Source organism: Balearica regulorum, chromosome 15, assembly GCF_011004875.1.
Source record: "Balearica regulorum gibbericeps isolate bBalReg1 chromosome 15, bBalReg1.pri, whole genome shotgun sequence".
Classification (NCBI taxonomy): Eukaryota; Metazoa; Chordata; class Aves; order Gruiformes; family Gruidae; genus Balearica; species Balearica regulorum.
In genome coordinates, this window is record NC_046198.1 from 7,471,507 (window position 1) to 7,493,937 (window position 22,431).

The following is a 22,431-nucleotide window of genomic DNA, read 5'->3' on the forward strand; positions in this document are numbered from 1 at the left end:
ATCTAGGGCTAGAGTTTGAACACTCAGTTGGCACCGTTGCTTGGGGGTTTGTTCCTTCTTTAGACACAGAGGAGTTCATCTGAGATAAGGCCAGGTCACGAGCAGCTACGTTCAATAAGAGAGAATATTCCCACAGTCAAAACGATTGCGAAGGAGTAGGACAAGACTTCTGGGGCAATGCCAGCTTATGTCTGCAAAGTGTTGAAAAAATTATTATCTTAAGATTCTTTTAGTTTTTAGTATTAGCGCTTCACTCTCCAGTTTTATGTAAAGATGCCTTTTCCTTCAAAAGTGACTTGAAAAAAGACGAGGACTAGATAATGCCACATACCAGAATGGAATGGCAGCAGCTCTTTTCCGTGGTAGAAATGTGAGACACCGCAGAAGGCGGAGTGTCAGCAGCTCAGCTGATGGTTAATCAAAGTATGATTAAGCTTGGGTTTATTTAACTGCAATTAATTATGTTCTTAGGCCTTAACACTAGCAACTTTTTCCATATAGCAGGTTGGCATCTTGCTTTGTGTTAGCTTCTTTAAAATGTATTGAACCTTTGGGTAGCACCATCCCATTTTTACTGTTACTGAATCCAAGTAGAGGATAGCATTTGGAACCTGATGTTCCAAATACAGTTTGAAGCAGAGTCCTGGCAGTGCCCATATATAGCACTGTTTCAGATGTACACACACATACAAGTTGATGACCTAACATGCTCTTTGTGAGGAGTTAGAAACATCCACAAAAAAGTAAGTGGCTGTAGCATCTTCTGTCCATTTACGCATCCAGATTCTTTCACCATGCTGAAGCAAGAGTTTGTTTTTTCAATCCACCTCTACCCTCTAGATAGGGAAGAACATTCTCATGCTTAAAAAGAATTCTCTTGTTAGAAGATGCCAGATGTTCCTTTTTCTGATTTTTAATTGCTAATACAGTGCTAACAGACTTTATGCATCCTTCAAAGCTATGACCACCAGAAACTGACAGAGAAGCTGATATCAAGTGATCGTACGTAGTGCCAATATTTAACTGGAATAAACAGAACCTGGCCAGGCATCAGAATACAGGACTGAAATGCAGCCTTTCCGAAATTGGGAAACTTAACTAAGTCAGGATCTTCCACATCAACCTATAAAAAACCAAAACAATCATCAGTAGAATGTCTTTATCAAATCATCTTTGAGTAACATTAACTGATACTAAAATTTCAGGCAACTATTTACCTGACTGGTGTTGTGAAGAATTTGGCTTTCATGTGGGTACAGGTTTTCTGAATCTTCTGGTGAATATAGACGGATATATTTTCTTCCAAATACCTGTATACATTACAATAATTGTTTTCTATGTGTCATTAACTTGCACATTACTGAAAACTATGGGGCATAGCTGGCACTTAACAGTAAAATATACCTGATTACAAGAAACATCACTATCTTTGTTAATAATAAACAGACGCTGCTGTAACAAAAAGTTAAAACAAATCAGACTATTGGAATTCAAGTACCTGTTCCCTTGGAGTGGATAAGAATCTGAAATACCAGGAAATGCCTTTAACCAAATTACTTTAAATTCAAAGTTTAAGGCACCCAATTTATACAATGTTATTTGGGTTCTATGTAGCTAGAAAGTAATTAGAAGAATGGATAAGGAGGTTATTTTCAGCACAGTTCACAACAGCGCATAGTGATTGCTAAGCTTCCATATACTCCTCTAGCTCTTATTTCTGTATCATTAAATCAGTTCTTTGACTGGAGTGCTTAATTGAAAGACTAGAATTTGTAAGGCACGTGGACTGACTGACCTGAACACTACACTGAATTGCAAGTCATCCATGGTGAGAAGGAAGTGGCAGAATAAACGAGTCAGAGCCGATTCCTGCACTGATGCCCATGGAGCGCCCACAGAAGGCACACGGTGAATATTCATGCAGCTTGTGCCAGGATTCAAGGTTTCTTCAAGGGCCAGGCATGATCACATTAGTTTGGAACTATCACATTAAAGAGTAGGTCAGTACTCTGACTAACCACAGTACCCTGAGCTGGCATCATGCTACCAAACTATTCCCAACCAAGCTGCTTTTCCTCTATCTTAATCCCTTCCCATATAATAGAACAGAATTTCCTGAAATCTTATCAACACCCAAGTTGTAATGCTAGATGTTTAGAGTTTGTTGCTTCAAGGGCAGCACGTAAGCGTATTCTAAAGGCTGGACAAGTATCAATGTATTCCTGCCCTACTCCTCGCTGTCACTGGTTAAACTGCTAGAGCACTGATCTGAATAACTACGGCTGTCCATGTATTTTTAAGATGCCTTCCATACCCCAAAGGGATTATCGATATTAATTAGGTCTCTAAAGAACCAAGTGTTAAGTGATATTTTTGGTGATGTATGGAAGTAAAGAAAGTGTTGATTATTGCTGCAGCAGCACATTTTCTGAATCCTTGAATTTTTTGGGGGGTGGGTGTTACCTGGACTGCTGTGAGCTATTAACGGCTCCTTCCTTCACTTGCCTCACTGGGTTAAGGCCTTGCATATTTCAAGGCTGAAAGCAGAAGTTAATGGTCAACAGCCTGCATCTCCAGATACTGGTTTCTTCATTAACAGAAATGCTATGATCTCTGCAGCAGCGACCCCACAGCCAGGAGGGGTCATTCCACCTTGTTACTTGTACTTGTGCCTTCCTGTACTCCACAGCCACAGTTGTAAATGGCATCAAGAGGCAGGGCAGTTTTAACTCAAAATTGAAAACTGCCAGATCACCTGCTATTCAAACTACAGACTTTTTCAGCACGGGCAGAAACTCCCCCGTTCTTCAGGCAGAAGAATGCAAGTTCTGAAGTTTGTAAGGAAAGTACTCCTTCCCACTCCAACAACTCCTGTAATGGTCTTCCACCCAAAAAAATTCCCAGCGAGCATTAGATAGTGTGTATAGTAGGATACTTCACTTTCAGAATGCAAGGGTGTGTGCGTGTCAGGTGGGTTAGCAGGGAAGAGAAGCACAATACGTACGTAATTGAACAGCAGTTATAAAAACCCACTTTAGGAAGGCCTGAATTAAGCCTCAGTTCCAAGTGAAAACGCAGGTTAGCAAGATGCAACTGTCTGGGACAGAGGAACTAAGTCTCAACCCAGAAATAAGCACAAGTACAAAGTATTCAGTGTCATGATCCTGCTGGAAAATGTTTGAAAGCATAAGCCTTTTTTTTTTTAGAGTCTGATGGGATGGAGGAAGAAACATCAATCCCCTTCCAGTAAGCAAAACAACCCTCGGTGTTTGAAGATGTACAGTTGTCAAATGCTTGGACCAGGAATAGATCTTTGGACTTGCATAGTGCACACCACAAAGGGCCCCTGTGTTTTACTGTGTTACTCTGCACTAAAAGTCGTCAAGAAGCCTACCAGCGTAACTCACTTAGCAGCAATGCGGTCACAGCACAAGTATTACTTCATCTGACACTCAATGCATGCATGAGTAGATATTTTACTGGGCAACCTGAAGTGGATTAAAGTATGCACCTAAGTCTACCCCAAAATCTTGCTGTTCCAGAAAAGGAAGTTCCTATGACAGGAACCAGGTTCTTCCCAACTCTGTTACAATTCCTTGTCTGACTTCAGAAAAGCTGCTTCTTGTGGTTCCCTTTTATTATCTGTAAAATGAGGGTAAGTAATGGTCTATCTCGATGAGGGGCACTTAAGGTCTACAAGATTGAGTATTAAGTTGCAGTAGTGACAAATGCAATAGAATAGCAAAATATCTGCATATTCTCTATCCTTCAACTGTTCATCAAGTTGTCTGCTACCCTTGTCTCTAACACTTCCATACCATAAGCATTTTTTCTAGCTATAGCATTAATGGCATATGTAGAGTAAGTAGTGTACAGACCTGGGCTAAAAAATTTTGCTGGGGATCCTGATGAAGAGGTGAGATGGTGCCTTCTGGACCAAACCAAGCATTAATGGTGATGTCATCTTCTTCCCCTTCGCCCAAGCAGCAGTAGTCAGGGATACTGATATCCTCTTTCAATTCTGGGATCTATTCCCATAAAGAAAGAAACATTAAAAAGGGTATGTGCTGACTTGCCAAAGGCATGGAATTCATAGACAGAGGAGCAAGGCTTGACACAAAGAAAACAAATGACCTGCTTGTCCAGCAAGGGCAGGAGAGAAGTAGCTGAACTGGGAATCTGCAGGAAATTTCCTCACTGTCCTAGCAAGTGGATTCTGTTGGAAGGAAAGGTGGGAGAAAGAAAGGGGTTTCCCATTCTTCCCTTTCCTTTAGCAGAAACCAGAGAAACCCACAAGAATAAGTTTGCTGTTCACGGAGAAGAACCAGCTGATCTGTTATACACTAAGCTTGCTTCTCTGTGAGATTCCTTTTTACATCTCCCACCAACCTAATCTCTGGTTAACTGGAATGACATTTCAGAATGCAGTGAATATATCACCACTGAAGACTGTTTCCTGTCCAAATCTCTTCCCTGACTTACACATTCTTTGGGGAAATGCTACTTTCCAGGTGATAACCCTGTAAGTATATGCTACATTATACCGAAACAGCACTAAGATTAAATGTCTTCACCCCTAAACGGGTTTTGTTTCCACACCTTTCGGCCAAATGGAACAACCCCCTCCCTCTGTTCCTTCAGATTGTGGGAATAGAAACTTAAGAAATGCTGTGAATTCTCCATATGCCCTTCCATCTAGTGGAGCTGACACTCATTATACTGATGACTTGTGCTAGAAAGGGAACACTTAACTACAGACAGATAAAAACACTCTGTTTTACCTGATCAAAAAGCTGGTGCTGGGCAAGGTATCCTACACTGTTCTGAAATTACAGCAGAGAAAGAAAAAAATGCACAGTCACATACAGGGTAAGTCTTCTCAGGCAGTTAATTTACTTCTGGGTAACATGCATTTCCAACATCCTATTTCAGAGTACTAGAATCGTTTCAACAGTTGACTAGTATAAGAGGTCTTCTGAAATAGTAACTTACAGCTACACTGAAATTGTAAGAGTGTAGATATATCCCCACAATCAACAAATTACCTAGCTTGAGTTACTGGAAGAAGCCTAGCTATAATCCTGCAGAGTCTCGACAGTTCTGTTGTCAATCCTGGGACAATGCTCTGCATCTTTATAGCTAGACCCTGCTGGTACACAGACTAGTTCACCTTCACTCCCTCTAAGTATCTCGATACTCTCTTCCAGGCTGCACCACAGACCAATTTGCAGTGATGCATGGTCCTTCCTGCCAGAAGAGTGGGAAACAGAAACGAGGGTCGTGAAAGTAAAAGGACATTCAATTGCTAATCAACTCTTTTTTTTTTTTTACCTGGTGGCATGTGAATTTGGATCTTGATCCTAGATCTCACTAAGTGGATTAATAACCGCAAGGTACAAAACTGCTGGCTGAGGATCCCTTATCCTTAGACTCCACCATTCAGGCATTTGCTGCAGAAGGTATCTATCTATTCATCAAATTCCATCTGCTGTACATTTGATTACATAAAAAAAATCAAACCTATTGTTGCAATAACTATTTGTAGCTTCAGGTCTTGGAAATACATCAAACCTTTTAATTCAGAGTTGTGCTTACAGTATACCCGCTCCCTTGACATCACCTCTAAGCAGATTTGTTCTAAGCAGAAATTCTGTACCAGTAACACACTGCTGTATTTGGAGAGGAAACAAAAGGAGAGTAACAGACCTCATTCGCAATGTACTGGTTGATGAAGTCACTGACAGTCATGAGCTTCTGAGACCATTCCTCATCGGTGTATCGGGTACCCAATTCCACGGGGACTGTGCGGCACCCTGCGACTTGACAAAAATAGTCCACACTGAAATAAAGAAAGTTCCGTTACCCTTTTATACTGCTGCTCTTACTAATTTTGAATGTAAAGCAATCAATCAACATCAACCTTCTGGAGAAATAAAACTCTGCTACCATGGGTTTCTTCTCTCTAAAACCAACCAACCAGAGACCAAGGTAGCAGAAAAAGGATGGCGCAGCAGGAAACAAGCAGTCAAGTTTGTGCGTATATTATGCCACAACTGTCTGTTTTAAAACCTAGTTTACCTCAGTTAACTATTGTTTCCTTAGGAGCTAAGGAGATTTAAACTGTTTGTCTCTCTTGCCCAGGGATGACTGATCTATTTGCTGCCTACTGCCACGTTTGCTAAATAAAATGTTGTATCTTTTTATCATTAATGCTAGATCAACTCTCTGTCAGTGCCAAATTCTGTATACGTGTGCCAATAATATCCATCCTGGTTAAGGTCAGAGGAATTACTTTGACGGGTACTATACATCTCTCTATTGACAACTGTACTAACTAAATGGAGAAGTTCATATTTTTAAGCATCTGAAGTTAAGCAGTGGAGTACCTTCCCTCAAAAAAAAAGTATAAACCCCTATGAAATAAGTGTGTTCAGTTACTGTCAATTTTACCCTTGGCTGTGGAATGAAAGCAATTGCTCAAACTAAGCGTGAGTGGTTTTTCCCCTTTTCTAGGGAATCACGAGCTTTCTCTCACAAATACTCAATTCTCAGTATTGGAAATGTTGGCTCCATTGCTTACATTACACAAGCAGTATTACTCACACCTGAATGGTGGTGTCTGAAACTCAACACTCAAACATGACACTGAACAAACATCAATGCTTGCACTTGTGAATGAAAAAACCAACCATGGTTACTCATGCATCTCTGAAATTCACTTTCCATTGCACTAATTATCAGCCAGTTCTGAGACGTAAAAATCCCTGATCTGACACAGACCCAGTTAAGACGTGAGCAGCTCACCGAACAGTTAGCAATACACGCTCATCGCCAGTTTCCAGCTGAGCAACACACAGTGTCAGCAATTCACCAGAGCGCTCCCGGCATAACCCCGGGAAGCAGGGCTCGGGGCTGCCGCCCTGCGCCGGCCAGGCCAGGACCGGGTTTCCCCAGCACACCGGAGCCCTTACCGTGCAATGCTCTGGATGGCTCCACGCGCTTCCCTCGTCTGTGGAGCAACTTCCACAAAGGCAACATCGCAGCAGGAAGGTGCTGCTCCCAATGGCACCTGTCTTCTGTGAAGGTCTCTACGCTTTACCGAGCGTCAAGATACCTGACACAGAAAATGATCCTCGCCCTTACTAGGGCAGGGAAGAAACTTATTTCTCACCTCCACTTCTTCATACATGGCCAGTGGTCAATAATGCCCTCTAAGACCACAGGCTTCTGTGGAATCAGGTAGTTGTCTCTGAAATGCTCCAGCGAAGGGCAGTGAAGGCGTGGAAGTGCTTCTTCTGGCTGCACAGCAGGGACTGGAGGGGGGTCAATCCGGACCCTCTGGAAAAGAGACGTCCTCCTTCCACAGCTGCTAGCGAAGGCCTCCGCCGCCTCCCCGCCGGACCATGCACTGCCCGGCCCCGGGGCTGGCAGGGGGAACAGACGACGGGGGGATCCCGGCCCGGCCCCAGCGGCGGGAGAACGAGGGGGCGCCGGGGGGGGGCGGGAGGGGGTGTCGGGGGGGAGCGCACGGGGCGGGGCCGGGAGGACGAGGCGGGCAGCCCGGGGGGCGCGCGGGGCCCAGCTCGCCTCAGGGCGGCGGGCCGCGGTACCTTGGCGCTCCCCTCGGCTGCGGCGCGGCGCTTCCCGCGGGGCAGGTGCGCCTGCAGGACGCCGACGAGGCGGGCGAGGACGTTGTCCAGGACGGAGGCGCCCATGAGCAGCCCCATGTCGCAGAGGCGGACGGCAGACGCCAGCGGGCGGCCGGCGGCCACCTCGGCCAGCGCCCCGAAGAGGCAGCCGTAGGAGTAGACCTGCCGCCAAGCCTTGCTGACCTCCCGCCACGGCCCCACGTTCAGCTTCTCCCAGGAGTAGTCGCACAGGACGTCGCCCAGGCGCCGCATCGCATCCGCCTCTGGCCCGCCGGGCCGGCCCGCCGCGCCGTAGAGCAGCCCGCGGGCCCGCCGCAGCAGCGGCAGGACGCAGTCCTCCACCTCGCCGCTCAGCGCCAAGGTCAGCCCCTCCTCGGCGTCGGGCAGCAGCGCCCGTACCTCTGCCCAGAGCGCGGGGCCGGCAGCAGGGCCCTCGCCGCCGTCGGGCGCCGCCATGGCAGCGCGCCTGCGCCCGCTGCCGGGCCTGCGCGGGCCTCGGGGGCGGGCTCCGGGGTGGGCCGCGGGGTGGGCCCCGGCGAGAGGGCCCGCCCGGCGCGGCTCTGGTGTGCGGCGCCGAACTGCTCCCCCGCGGGGCCGGTTCCGCCCGTGTCTCCGCCCTGCGCCGGTGAGCTGGTGCGGCCCCGGGCTCCCCTCCCGGGCAGCTCCGCCCCAGCGGCTGCGGAAGCAGCGTTGGCGTCTCGTAGCGCGACGGGAGTGCCATGGAATGGCGGCTGAGGCAGCGTGCCCCCATCTGCCCGGGTGCGCCCTGCGGGGCGGTGGCGGCGGGGCCCCTCGGGGTGTCCCGGCCCTGGCGGGCTGGTGGCGGCGCGTTGGTTGGGTGTCGATACCTTTGTCTCGTACTTAGATCTCCCCGGTAGCTGCCGGCAGCTGATGGCGGCGGCAGCTGCAGGCTTTTCTTTGTACTGCTCTTCATGGTGTTTTTCAGAAATCATTTTCATAATAGAGTTTCGTGGCTGCTGTAAGCCGGTGCCCCAGGTGCCGCTGATGGAAGGAGCAGTCCCGCTCAGGCCGTTCTTTCTTTTGTTTGTGCCCTTTTGCTGCTACAAGTCTTCATGCAGCTGCATAACGAACCAGAATGGAAACCTCTTGTAGATTAAAAAAATACTCATTTTCTCAGGTTAGTTTTAGCCCAGGTGAGCCTCATCACCTGGTTCATGAAGTAACTGTGTGTGCTTTTACAGATGTAACGAAGAGGGCGACTGGGGGGTTAGGTGGGTGAAGGAAGCAGAGCCGTTCCCTTTGGTGGCATTGCTGATTCTTTTCTGAGTTAAAGTCTGTGTGAAACTGTAGTCCAGGTCTCCATGAATGGTGTAATATCACCAAATCTCAGTTTAGATAGTGTTCTTTGGGCTCTTGCCCAGTGAGTCTACGGGAATTGTGTGGTTGATGCAGCTGTTTGCATTGAAGGGGAACGTATAAATCCAATGTAGTTTTCTTTCTGCTGTAGCTTATGTGTTAGCTGTACAGTGATGGTATGAGAAAGATGGCTGTTTTGACTTTGACTGTCTGTTTCAAAAGTGGGACAGTTATTAACAATTAAATGACTCCTGGAAGACAGGGAGATACTCTAATCGATGCTGATCTTTAGTAGAAAGAAAGCCCATCTAGGACCTTGCATGCTGATCTGAGTAACGTGAGAGGAGCCTAGAAGCATCAGGGATGAACGCTGCTGTGAGGCAGCATGTCCTTTTGGTGGTTTATGCTGCATGCTTTTAATCTCTGCTTAAGATGTGCTTCCTGTATGCAATATGAACCTTGATCTTCTAACACACTTTGCATGACACCTTTCAGCCCCAGCTTGCTTTGATAATGTGCCCTCAATGTGTTCTCAGTACTTAATAATTGACTGCACAGAAAATACTGTTTTACTTAAAATTCAGTAACTCTGAGGAATTTCTTAACATCATGAACCAAAATCTAAAGCAACATAACAAGAAATGAGCAATTTCTAACTCATGAAAAATTTTCGGTGTTGCATGTCTGGCTGGGGTTGAAATCTTCAGACTTGATGCAAAATCTTACATTTACAGAAAAAGTTAAAATCATCACCTTTCTTACTGAGAGAACACTCATTCTTCTTTGTCCCATGCTCAGTCACCAGTGATTAAAAAAAAAAAAAAAAGTTGATTTGAGTCCTCCTGTCACTGTTGCTGCTTTTGACTCTCCATTACCCCATTCCCCAGCTGCCTTGTTTGAATGACTTCCCCTTCTTCTGTCACACTTCAGACTTGCTGTATTGGCTTATCATGCTGGCCCATCTATTCTCTGTCTTCTAACTGCCTTTCTCTTGGCACCTTAAATCTGTCCTGTGACTGTGTGATTTTAGCACATTCATTTAGAATTTTTTCCTCCTTGATTGCTAAATGTTAATATATGCTGCTATAGGAGAAAGTATTTAACTGGCAGCGAGAACTTCTTGTTAGACTTTGTGTTCCATATTTGTAATTTATGATGATAGCAAGTGTTGCTAGTCTTGTGCTTATGGACTGTCCAATTTTTATGGCTGTTTATATTAACTTTTATTCCTCTTTGAGTTGGTTAATACAATTCTCTCTAAATTATAGTTTTCCTAGTTTAAACATTAGGAATATTATCACAAATTACATTTTGAAGATTTGGATTTTCTTTCTGGTATTTTAAATAACATCAATTTCTGAACACGTAATCTCTAGTGCAATGGTGGGGCATTAAGGCCATGATGAGCTTTATCAGTTTTACTGTAGGTGAAGAACCAATGGGGAGTAGATTTTAGAGTTTGGGTATTCAGGGAGGTTCAGTGTTTCTCTTTGAGCACTGGAAGACAATTACTTGTAGTCTGTCATATTTTGGTACAATGGTTTGAATGCTAATATAAGATCAATAGTCTTGAAAGGGCTGAGCTGTATATCTGCTAAGCTTATAAAGATAGGTTTTCAGGTGTGTATTAAGTCTTGTTGTCATGTGTTTGGCCTTTAGTCTAGGAGGAGAATCCACTAAAAGCTCATAATATCATACTGCATCTTAGCAATTTAGTTGAAATTGTCTTTATTGGAAAAAAAAAAAACCCAACAGATTTGCAAAAGTTGAATTGGGAAGTTTTGCTATCAGAGTAATTAACCTTGCAGCACATGCGTACCAGTTTTGAAATGTCTGTAAACTAATGCAGATATTTTTTGTGTGAGCTGTCTGACCAAGGAAGTAGGTGATTTCAGGGCTAGACATTTCCATTCAAAGTCAACAAGAGACGATTTAATTCCTGCTGCCAACGAACAAAGATTGTTGTCATCTGAGTAACCTGCAGAAATTGATGTGAAAAAGAGTTCCATTTCCCTGTGGATTATGCCACCATCACTGAAACTTATCCTGTTTTCAGCAGAAGTAAATTTTCTAAAGATTGTGGAAGCCAAGCTGCCTAACCTTGCAGAAAGATATCCCTCTTAAAACATGGAGGAAAAGTTGGTACCAAGATTTTTTCCTTGCTGCTTCCTGCAGTATAGTCTGCAAAATACTTTTTGCTCTCTTTTATATTCTGTGTATTTTTTAACTATGCTGCAGGTAGCTCACTTTTTCCTAGCACTGACGTTCAAAAATAAATTACCTATTTAAAAAAACCCAAATAAACAGGCATACAATTAAGAGAGATAATAAAGTCTGATAAACCATCTGTATTTCTCTCTTCTGTTTACAGTCATAGATTCCAGGACTCACAGTTACTTGATATTACCTTGTCTACCACTGGTGGAAAAGTGATTAGTTAAACCAAATATAAAAAAAATGCTCTGTATCCCATCTTGCCTGTGTCTTCATTGGAAAGAGCAGGTGTTTGGCCTGTTCAGAATTTAGTTATTTATTTGTAGTAATAGTCTCTTTTATAACACTCTTTCCTCATTTACTAATTTGAATTAATCAACAAAGCCCTGTGATTGTTTTTGGGTTTTATTAAATGACATCAAGACACATGCTCAGTGATTCACCACTTGAGTCCTAAGTAGGACATTTTGACTAGGTGGATCAATTTTTAAAATGACAGCATCTGTTTGCTTGTACACATTTATTTATGATTCTTCCCCAGGCGAGTATAGCAGGAGTCTGGTGAGTAATAACCAGCTGTTGGAATTAGCAAATAGGGAAAGCAGTTACTTGATCTGTGAAGGAGTGTGGGAGCCAAGGCCAGAAGTAATAAAAACTAAACAGATGCCCCAAATACATAAACCCAAGTAGCGATGTGTAAATTACTTGCGCTGCTGATGGGCAAAATAGTGTCAGATGGGTTGACTTTGTCTGGAGTTTTTATTAAAGATGAAACCCTCTCCACCATCGTGTCACGTACAGCAATCCGGAGAGCGTCCTGGGTCTAATTCCAGCACTTGTGCAGTGCTCGGCCAGCCTGCGCGCTGGCATGCAAGCACAGCAGCTCTCTCGGGTGGCTTCCATCGGTGCCTCTCCGATATATCAGCAGAATGGGCAAAAAGGGATCGGAGTGTGAGGAAACTGCTGTTGGACCACCTTGTCTCAAATCCCAGGGTGCTGTGACTCAGGGCCTGTCTGGTGCTCACATGAGGTGCGTTCTTATACTGAGTAGTTTCTTGGACAATCACTGCAGGAGCACAACAGCAGCACCAAAGATTTTCCATCTCCTCAGGACTTCAGGCTGCCGCTCAGCTCCTCAGGAAGTCCGTGTCCCTTTAGGCAGCCTGGCACTCTGGAACTACCAAGGGAGGTGGTCTGGTTCCTCCTTACCTGTGCTTGTGAAAGTCATCGGAAGACGCTTTCTATGGGACTTCTGCCCTTATCCTGACAGTTGATGAGACCTGTCCTGTTGCAGTTTGATGGGAAAAGCCAGTCCTGAGAATTAGTGTTTCCTTCCACTGTGACTTTTGGCAGTGATGGTTTCCTAAGCCGGAATTTACATTGTGCTCATCAGAGTTACTGCAGTTGCTCTTAAATAAAAACAAATTTATGACAACAAATGAAAAAACTATGTTCTTGATTCCTTCTCATTTTGTAAAGACCATAAACCAAGGTGAACCTATGGAAGTTACATTGAAACTTTCATAACATTTCATAACATTTTGATGCTTTCCACAATATTTTATAAATCTTATATCTTCAGAAATACTAATTTTATATACATCTTACTAAGCTTACACTCTAGCTTGCCATTAGGCTGACATAAATTGTGTCTCTATGGTACGTAAAGGTGGGAGCCTAAAACACATTAGCCTCTAAATGGTATTATTTGGCCAATTATTTGTACAAAGGAAAGAGGGTCTAGCAGTAATTGTAGTGGGCTATTAAAGAAGAGACTGTGTAATCATGTCAAGTAAACTTAGATCCAGAATTTCACAATGCCTATGCAAGTGGAAAGTACAAAAGTTCAAAAACAACTTGCAAGATGAAGCCTGTCCAGTTCAGGGCATGAGAAGTGAGGTGGACCTTGCAAAGATCCAAGGTTTGCAGCAACATTTTAATGACCAGGTATTTTTATGATGAAGAATAATTGCAGTTGTGAGTTGGAGTTAGGGGCTGTCAAGCTTCTGGTATAAATTAACTTCTCCAACCATCGTGGGAATAATTCCCTTCACGTATTAGTATAGGCAGTTGCATTTAAGATCGGTGTTGCCACCTTCCAGAAGTGCCAACTTGTGAATGCTGTGGGAGTGAGACGAGGCAGCTAAATAACATCTTCTGATAATTTATTCTTCATAACCATCTTTTGGGGTTCCATCTCTTGTCAGCTCTGCTCTCTTTATTGGGCTTGTATACTGTTACATAAAATGAACTAGTTAGAGGGCAGTTTTTTAATTATTTGTTTCCTAAACTAACTCAAATTTTTGAAATTGTATCAGGATATAATGTATGTTTGCACAGTAAACCACACAGGATTTAAATGTAATAGTATAGCCAATCTTATAAAAGACTTTCAGGTAGAATATCTTAACAGGTTATTATCAAGCTTACTATCTTTTGTTCTAGTAGAAGTAAAATGAGTGACAGATATGAGCACTGTTTTCCTAGGAAGCAGCTCTTTCTCTGACTATACAAAGGTTTAAAACTTGCTAGTATTTATTCCTGTTTCAATTACATATGTATTTCGCTGCATCTATTGGTTGTGTATCAGCCATGTTATATTTTATCATGTTAATTACCAGTACATTAGTCTTACATTGCATATCATTAATTATTGTGGTGCTAGAGGTTAATTTTTGTTTATCTTGGAAAATACAAGTGGTCTCCACTAAGATCTTGTAAGAACATATATTGCAGTAAACCCACTCTTATTGTTTATTTTACTGACATTTCAAAACTGCTGCAAGGTTAATTACTCTAATTACTTTATAAGCAAGGATGGAATCAACATTTAAAAAGTGTCATGGTTGGAGGTCATATATTAAAGTAAACATTATATATGCATTTTATGTTCGTCCCCCAGGTCTAGATTCGCTGTTACAAAAGCTAACAGATTTTCAGCTAGAACTTAAAATTCTAGTTAATTTTATTAGTTTGCCCATTTAAAAAGAAAGCCTTACTGTAACCAAGTGTCTTAATGGAGTTAACAGGCTATGAATAGTTTAACATCCTTGTTCTCTGAATCAGTATGTCCAGTGGTTGATCTAAGCTGAACTGGCATCTGTAGATTCTTCATTCTGCAAAGTGAGAGAAAGGTGTTTAGTTTGATGTTGGTGCTCTGACGGTCTCCCTGCAGGACCAGGTCCAGTGGCAGCCTCAGGTATATAAGCCACTGTGCTGCTGAGGGCACCCGAGGCTCTGCCGCGTCAGGGTTACTGGCTCCGTGCTGGTTGTCACTGCTGCTTATGATTGTGGTGCTACTATGAGATAATGGCAACCAATTCCCCTCCAGCCATCTGCATCAGGAAGATGGTCTTGTGGTTGGCCTGGGTGGTGTACGCCATCGCGGCAGAGAAGTGCTGGTCGGTGTTAGCAGTGGCCCTCTCTGCCTGGGGCAGGGATTAAGGGGAGGAAAGGCTCGTACAGCTGCCCTGCTGTGTGTGCCTTAGGGTCAGTAGGCTGGATCTGCTTCCAGGAGTGGTTGGCTGGTACCTTCCATGAGCAATATACTCATTTAATGCTCCCACCCCCACCCCCCCAAAAAAAAAAAAAGTGAAAATGGGAGGTAATATGCCCTCTGGTCCTTAGATGGGAGTGTAAATTGATGATTGCCATGAGAGTGTTTGTTATCATGGCTGAATCTGATTTTCCATTACAGCGGATGAATGATTGTCTCTCCTTCTGTAAGAACAAAAGCATGAACACATCAGACTTTAAAGACTTTGGATGTCTTTCCTAGCTGCTTTTTCTGCTCCTGTGGACAGGAGGTGAATGATTCTGACTAATAAGATGTACAGAATTAATTGTTATACAAGAGTTATTTTCCTCAGATAAGCAAGGTCTTCCTGCTTGAGAGTGACACAGCCGTGCATTTCGATTGTATCTTGGAGTTGAGTGTAATTGTACAGCAAAAGTGTAATGACGGATATGTCTTTATCAACCTGTTCCCTGCATTGTGTTTTTATCACTGCCATCTGCTCTGCCGAGAGTGGCAGCTGCCAGGTCTCACAAATAGCGCTGTCATGTACTTTCATGTAGAACAACATATTGTCATAATTTCTCTGATATTACTAGATGGAATAACTTTAAGCGAGATAAGGTGACATTTTGTGTGGCACTTTGGAATACATTTCATTGCAGTGTGTGTAGGACACACAATGTTCTTTCTGGAGCAGGCTATAACAGCACACCCAGTTCTACTTTCAGAAATCACTGGAAAACGCTTATTTTTCCAAAAACATTATGTAACCTCCATCTGGGACATATGTGTCAGTGCCGAGATGCAATTGAGACACAGTCAGTATTGCTTACATACGTAGCCTCAGTTACCTTTGTTGAATGGAAATTATGTAAGTTGGACTATTTTTAAAATTTAGTTAATTCCTTTTTTTTGCTTATATCAACTTAAATCTCCTTCATATTTGCAAACATGTTCAGACGGCTCCTTCAACATTAAAAAAAAATCGTTGCAACAAATCTTTAAAAAAAAATCTTTATGGCAGTAAATACCCTTTCTGTGGTCTCAGCTGGACCCTAGGTAGGACATTTCATTTTAGACAAGGCCACATTCCACCAGGTGTCCAGCCTAAGCCAATCCTCTGGGATCTCTTGAGTTGTTTGAGAGAGATCCATCCTAGCCTGAAATGGGATACTTAGGGTAGGCAAGCAAGTGGAACAACTTGTTCTCTGTGGGTCTGTTTCTCTCCTCAGGCTACAGAAGGAAGCTAGAGGACTAGCTTAGATGACCGTCTTGCCTTTTCGGCAGATAAATGCTGGTGAGGTGAATCACACGCAAGTATATGCCAACATGTCCTCTTGTTCTGAGTGCCTGCACCAAGTGTAGGAAAATATTTGGTGCAGTTCAGCTTCACAGAGATGCCTCTCCTTAGAAGTAATGAGGTACATCCACTTTTCCATAGTCATCTCGTTCTTTTGGATCTGTACTTAGTGCAGTTTTTCCTACACAGGTAGTCCCAGTGATTTCCAGAGCAAGTGGCTGGCTCATCTCTTTTTTCTGTCATAGTCCCTATTGCTGCTTGCAAGGGATGAACAGAAAAGAAGGAAGGAAAATGGTGTGTAACTCAGAAATTATATCTGTCTGTTGCAATATACCTGTCTCATACACACATGCTATAAAACTGGGACACCAAATCTCTCTGTGTACTGGGAAGATTTACAAGGAAAACTGATTTGGGATATTTCTTCTTGCTAACGAGCATTGATGAGAAGCAGCCTTTCTGATTAGCAAAAAACCCAGTTGTGATAAAGAAGATGGAATATTTATTCCTGATTCTTGCATCATTTTTCTTTTTCAAGTGTGATAAAATGTAAATTGCTGAACAGCTGATCAACAATATAAAGGATGGAGGCAAAGAGACAGCTTGCTTGCTAGTCAGCTTGTTCAGAATGGTGTGGTAGGTGGAAAGCTTTTCTGACAGAAGTGTGGAAGAAAGCCAGGGCATGGCTCCTTTACATTTCTCTGCCTCATCCAAAAGGATGTGCAGCTTTGGCATGTCATTGCTAGCCAAGGAGAGGCCATTTGAATTGTGAATAGTGTTCTCCCAATGGCGAACAAAAGAGCAGGCCTGAGAAAAGTCTCTTGGCATTTAAATGAAGTTTTACACTTTAGAAATGTAAGTCTTGTCTGTCATTCCAGTAGTGCATTTCAAGAGCTGATAAAAGCTCCTGGCATTGTACTGATCTTGAGCACACACCAGATCACCTTTTTATCCTAAGAGTGGGGAAGTGTCATTTTCATTAACCACCCTTATATATATATATATATCTGTATACCTTAAGAGGAAGAATATATATATAAACAGTTCTTTTCTTCCTCCCAAGATTTGTAAATCTCATTTGAAACTTCTGTTTGATTTATCCCCCAGACTGGGGCTATAAATGCTGCATGAGTTTCATTTTGTGCTCTGTTTTAAGTATATTTAGAAGTGTACACAGTTATTTGTGTTCATACATCACATTCTTATTAATGAGCACAGTATAATTGTTGGTTGTATTGACTTTTGTTTCTGTGGATGTTTTTAAAAGATATTTTAAAGGCTTTGCTGGAGTTTGCATGTGCTTCAGAAATTAAATTTAGTCTGTGATTTTATTACCCTTTTTATTTAATTTATCTTAACTGTTGCTTTCAAGCTGTGAACCAGCTGTTGACTTTGAAAAAACATTGTTCAATTTGAAAGGAGCATTTTAAAGCTTAATGTAATGGCTGTAAGTAATCACTACGGCAATTATATTCTCTGGTGTTGTGCGTCACTATAATAATATTGGATGTTGCGAGAAAATGCAGGAGAGAAACACATCAAGCCCAGACTTCTCAGTTTTGCCTGTGATGCCCAGCATCTCTCTATTTTGTATATAGCTTGGTGTCACTGCTTGAATTGTGGCAGAAAAACTGAAGCTCCTCTCTATTGTGGCTCCACGTGTGCCCAGCAGGAATCAGGGATGCTTCTGACCATTGCTCTGTCATTCTTCTCAGACTGGACAAGTTTTTTCCTTTCTCCATACAGGCAGATTGTAGATGGACACTTGCTGCGGTGGCAGAAGCCCCAGCTGCTCTGCTGCCTCCTCCTGCTAGTTCCAAGATGTTGCACTTGACATAGAGTGGAATTTTGGTTTTAACTTCTTGAGCAGCTGTGTACCCACCTTGCATGGTGCCAGTGGTAGCAAAGCTCCTCACGGAGCGTAGAGAGAGTCTGGCCAGGAGGGGAGTGCTTGGCATCCTGCAGTGTCAGGTCATGCTCCCGTTGTGCTCTGGAAATAAGCAGCTACTTGCCATGGTGAGGAGAATTAATAGAAAAGTTAGGGGTGTATTTTCATCCACATTCTGAGAAGGAACATCATTCATTTGTGAGCAAGTCTCTAGTTCAAGCAGGCTGGAGCTCTTGGGGAAGGGGACTTTCTGGGTCACTGCAGTGAAGATAAGCAGCATGCACTCAGGATCCCTTCATGTTGTTACAAACCATGAAAATGCCATGCAGATTCCTCTACCCTGGAAATTCCCTCCGTAATGATTTTAAAAGGAATGGGCTGCATTTCACAATGAGTCACCTAGCTGTGCTTTACGCACAGCTTGTGTTTGGAAACTGTGGAATATAGTGGTGCTCTAAAAAGGTAGTCCATCAGATCGCACAACTGTGCAGGACCTAGCCTCTTCTCAGCTTTTGCCGAAGTGTGTTGCACAGCAGGTTTAAGTCACCTACCAAGCTAAACCGTCAGTTCCCATCAACAGCTTTGTGAAGCACTAATGTAGCTGGGGAAGACCGAGTAGGAAGCTTAGAATCAGCAAGATGCTAAGGCTTCCCCAAATTTACTTTGTAGCAAGGTCCATCAGAGTAAGGATCTAATGACAGCAAGATCTGAGCCAATGCAGTGTAGTGACAATAACAAGAAGGGCAAGCATGCAGGGGGCTAGAGGCTTTGAGAGCTTGGGACAAATGGGAGACCAGGCTTACTACTGAGGCAAAATTGCTGGTGTTTGGTTACCGTGGTTTTAAAGGAAGGATAGATGATGCATTTGGAAGTGGTTTTTGTGATGGCATTTGTAATGGATGGTAGTCATGGTGATACGATTGGGATGATCCTCTACTAAGAGAGTCCTGCTTTGGCATGATAACACTCAGCTAGAATGCCCTTAAAAGAAAAAAGTAAGATTAACATGAGAGTGAAAGCATACCCACGTGTGTATCTGTGTGTGCAGCATGCATCTGTATGACATCAGTAGCAAAATGAACTTTGATGTAGTTTCCCATTTCTCCGCCAGTGTGAGGTGCACAGGAAGGCAAAAGCACTGATACAGATCTAAGTGTGCTTCAGAGATCGGGTGTATCCCTTCCAGACAAGTGCAGTAGAAGCTGGGCTGCTGAGCATGGATTGGGCACAAAGGGATAGAGACAGAATCCTTGTTGTGACAAAGGCAACATGACATGTGAATTGCATTATATACATATATGTATGTATGTATAAATTAAACATTCAAAGAAGGTAACTGCTGGGATGGAGACAGACATGGAACAGCGTGTTCTAGAAAGTTAAAAGCTTAGCCAGTGTCCCAAGGTATTTTTTAATGTAGCAGAATGAAATTCCTTTGGGTGCAGCAAATGAGACACATGAAGTGTAATGCCCTGTGAAATCACAAAGAGCCACTTTCAACAGATGGAAAAAACAACTTTAATACAAAAACAAAAATTGATAGACTCTGCCTTTGATAATCCAAATACCAGGTTACATTTTAACAGTATCCATTACTGTCTATAAAGTATATTTCAGTTGTTAAATGCACTTGCTGGTTTGTCACTATATAGAATTTAAAGTGATGAATCCTATATTCTTCTGTCTTCTTCACTCTAAGAAATTAAACAGAGTCTGTGACAAATGGCTCCCAAGTTACACATGCTATTTCAGTCTGTTGTCTGCTGCACCTGCGCCACTATTCTGAGCGTGGAACCAACCCCCTTGTTTTGAAGCTGGTTTTAGGAGTCCCTGTGGCAGGGGATGTTAAGAGCTGTGGGTGGATGCATGAACTGCCCATTGCCAACGGCAGAGCTGCGGACTGGCACCCTTGAGCCAGGGAGCTTTCCTGTGCCCTGGAGAGGGAGCACCACCATGCAAATGGGATGAAAGTGCTCACCTTCCCCTCATTGCACCACCGCTGACCTTTCTGATATGCTCCTCTGCAGAGAGGAGCGGGGCCACCTCTCCCAGCTGTCCTCTGCTGTTCCGTCCAGCTTTGGGCAGGATTTCATGGGAACATTTGGCTGAATATTCCCAGGGTATGTCAATGCTAGCACTTGGGAAAACTCCCTGTGCACCAGTCATTGTAACCTGATCAGGGAAAACCTGGAGACAGCACCAGGTGGGGGAGGAATCAGTGTCTTGTTCTTTTAGGAATGCATGAAGTCAGTAGTATGTGAGTAAATGTGAAGACTTATGGCTCCTGTAGAGAAAGGCATGTCTCACAAATCTCTTGGGGCTCTCTGGAAGATGGAGCAAACATGGGACAGAAGAACTGGATTTACATATTCCACTCGGATTTCCAAAAATAATTTGGCAAGGTCCCTGGTGAAAGACTTCTAAATAAAGCAAGCAGCTATGGGATGAGAGGACAGGTCCCCAGATGGACACATAACTTAAAAAGTGTATAGGAGTAAATGGCCAATTTTCACAGTGAAGGGACGTCACCAGAGGAATCCTCTGGGGATCTGTGCTTCAGCTGTTCGACATACTCATAGAGGGTCTGGAGAAAAGGATGAGCAATGACGGTGTGTTTGCTGAGAGTTCTCAGTATTCAGGGTATTAAAAACAGAAGTTCATTGCAGAGCGCTGTGGAAACTCTTCTGTATAGTGAGTGACTGACCTGGTGTAATTCAGCGTAGAGAAACAGAAAGTGATGAGCAGAAGGAGGAACAATCCTAATTTTGTGTTTACAGTGATGAGTACAGAGGTGATTGTTAAGTCATAAATGAGACCTGGGATTGTAATAAATACTTATATGGAAATGCTGGTGTAGCACTTAGTCATGAAAGTAAATAACATGTTAGGAATTCTTAGAGAAGGAACAAAACAGGTAACAGGGTTATGTCCTTGCATAAATTCCTGGTGTTGCACACCTCGAATGCTCTATGCAGTGCTGTTCCTCCATTTCAGAAAGCAAAAATTGAACTAGAAAGTGTTAGACAAGAGAGACAAAGATGATGAGAGATCTGGAATGGCTTCTTTATGAGGAGAGCTTTTCCTTGGAAAAAGAGACGATTAAATGGAATATATGTGTATAAAATCATGTGGAATAGAAAGGATGAGGAAGGAATGATTGTTCACTGCCTCTGTTCATGAAGGAGCTGGGGATGGAAGGAAAGACATGACAGTACATTTATCAAACTCAAAGCAAAAAAAAAAAAAAAGAAAGAGATGCTTATTCACACTGTGCATACTGGGAACTCCTTGTGCCAGGATGTTGTAGGTGCCAAAAGTTTCAAAAAATGAAAGCATAAAATTGCAGAAGAAAAATCCATTTGTGAATATTAAATACCAAAGACCCACCCTGCTCTGACTCAGAAAATTTCCAAACAGTATGCATGTCGCTAGAGGTTGGGAACGTGCTGCTACGTGCCTTCCTAATTCTTATATTCTTCTCTAGACATTCTTCTGTCTGTTGCCAAAAGCAGGATATTGGGCTGAATGGACTTCAGGTTTGAACTCATGTGGCCACTCTTACATGTCTATGTTATCCTAAATTTGACATATTTTAGATAAGAAATTGCATATGACATAGGTTTACACTTAGGGCCAATATTTTTTACTGTTGTTTTATTTACCTCTAAAATTCACCTTTGGCTTGTCAGAGATAACTGCAGCCTTAGGCTGTGATGTGTTTGGTTCTTGCAGTGAAAGTTGTGTTGCTGGCAGTGAAAGATCTAAAGGCAGGAGAGAAGTACCTTGTTGCATGGATGTCAGATTCCACTGGAGATTGGGAGGCGAGCCCCTGATCTGGTGATGTTTTGCTGATTGATTTGGGTTGGAGGAAGAAAGGGGAAGAGGAGGTTTAGTCAGCATCTAGGATCCATTCCGAGTTCTCTGTGAGACAGTCAGTGAGGCCCTGGGAATGTTTATGGAGGCTCTGTGCAGTGGATGGGGATTTAAGTCCATGCACTTTCTGGTGAGTGTTCTTAATGCCTGTGCAAGGGGATAGCAGCCTGCTAGCATGGAGGAACCCAGATGGTCAGGAGGTTGTGGCCTTTTGAGATGGAAATTTTGAATGAGTTAAGCAGACACTGACTCCAGTCTCCACCATTCCCATTCCTTTGCACGCTTTGTTGCTCACTGTAGCGCAAAAGTCATGGGGGCAGAGTTCAGGGCTCCTTCTCACTCTGTGGCTCTGTTGCTCTCAGGATGGAGCCAGCTCCCCAGCTTTTCCTCTGCAGGAATCTTCCCATTTACATGCCTCAGAAATAATTCCTGTGAATTTAATTAATCACAGTTTACATGGTAATAACCCTTGGAATATTTTTTATGGGTAAATAATGTGTATCTCCTGCTGTGTGTGGGGGTCTGCCGGTTCCAACATTCAATTATTGCATAATCTACTTCCCATTAAATGATCAGAGAGTGAGACCAAAGGAAACTAACAGCAGCAGGAATAATTAGCAGCTACTTTGTGTTTGGGGCATGGACATACCTTCTTAATGCTCATTTAGAGGCC

General features: G+C 43.2%; 1 protein-coding gene and 1 long non-coding RNA gene across 3 annotated transcripts in view; one reads left to right on the forward strand and one right to left on the reverse strand.

The window, feature by feature from the left end:
• Positions 1 to 890: 890 nt before the first annotated feature.
• Positions 891 to 8,154, reverse strand: KDM8 (lysine demethylase 8). 2 transcript variants are annotated; one of them, XM_075767099.1, is made up of 7 exons: positions 7,833 to 8,154; positions 7,172 to 7,338; positions 5,707 to 5,839; positions 4,782 to 4,823; positions 3,879 to 4,028; positions 1,218 to 1,310; positions 891 to 1,123 (listed from the first exon to the last, which is right to left on the reverse strand). In XM_075767099.1, the coding sequence occupies exons 1-7, from the start codon at positions 8,103 to 8,105 to the stop codon at positions 959 to 961; spliced, it is 1,023 nt and encodes a 340-aa protein (XP_075623214.1). In that variant the 5' UTR covers positions 8,106 to 8,154; the 3' UTR covers positions 891 to 958. The 2 variants fall into 2 exon arrangements, with proteins under 2 accessions (XP_075623214.1, XP_075623213.1); XM_075767098.1 differs by having other exon boundaries at positions 7,611 to 8,154.
• Positions 7,888 to 22,431, forward strand: part of LOC142603933 (uncharacterized) — a 175,999-nt gene continuing 161,455 nt past the window's right edge. Inside the window, exon 1 of the long non-coding RNA XR_012837824.1 lies at positions 7,888 to 8,010. This is a non-coding gene — a long non-coding RNA (uncharacterized LOC142603933). The remainder of the gene's footprint in view (positions 8,011 to 22,431) is intronic.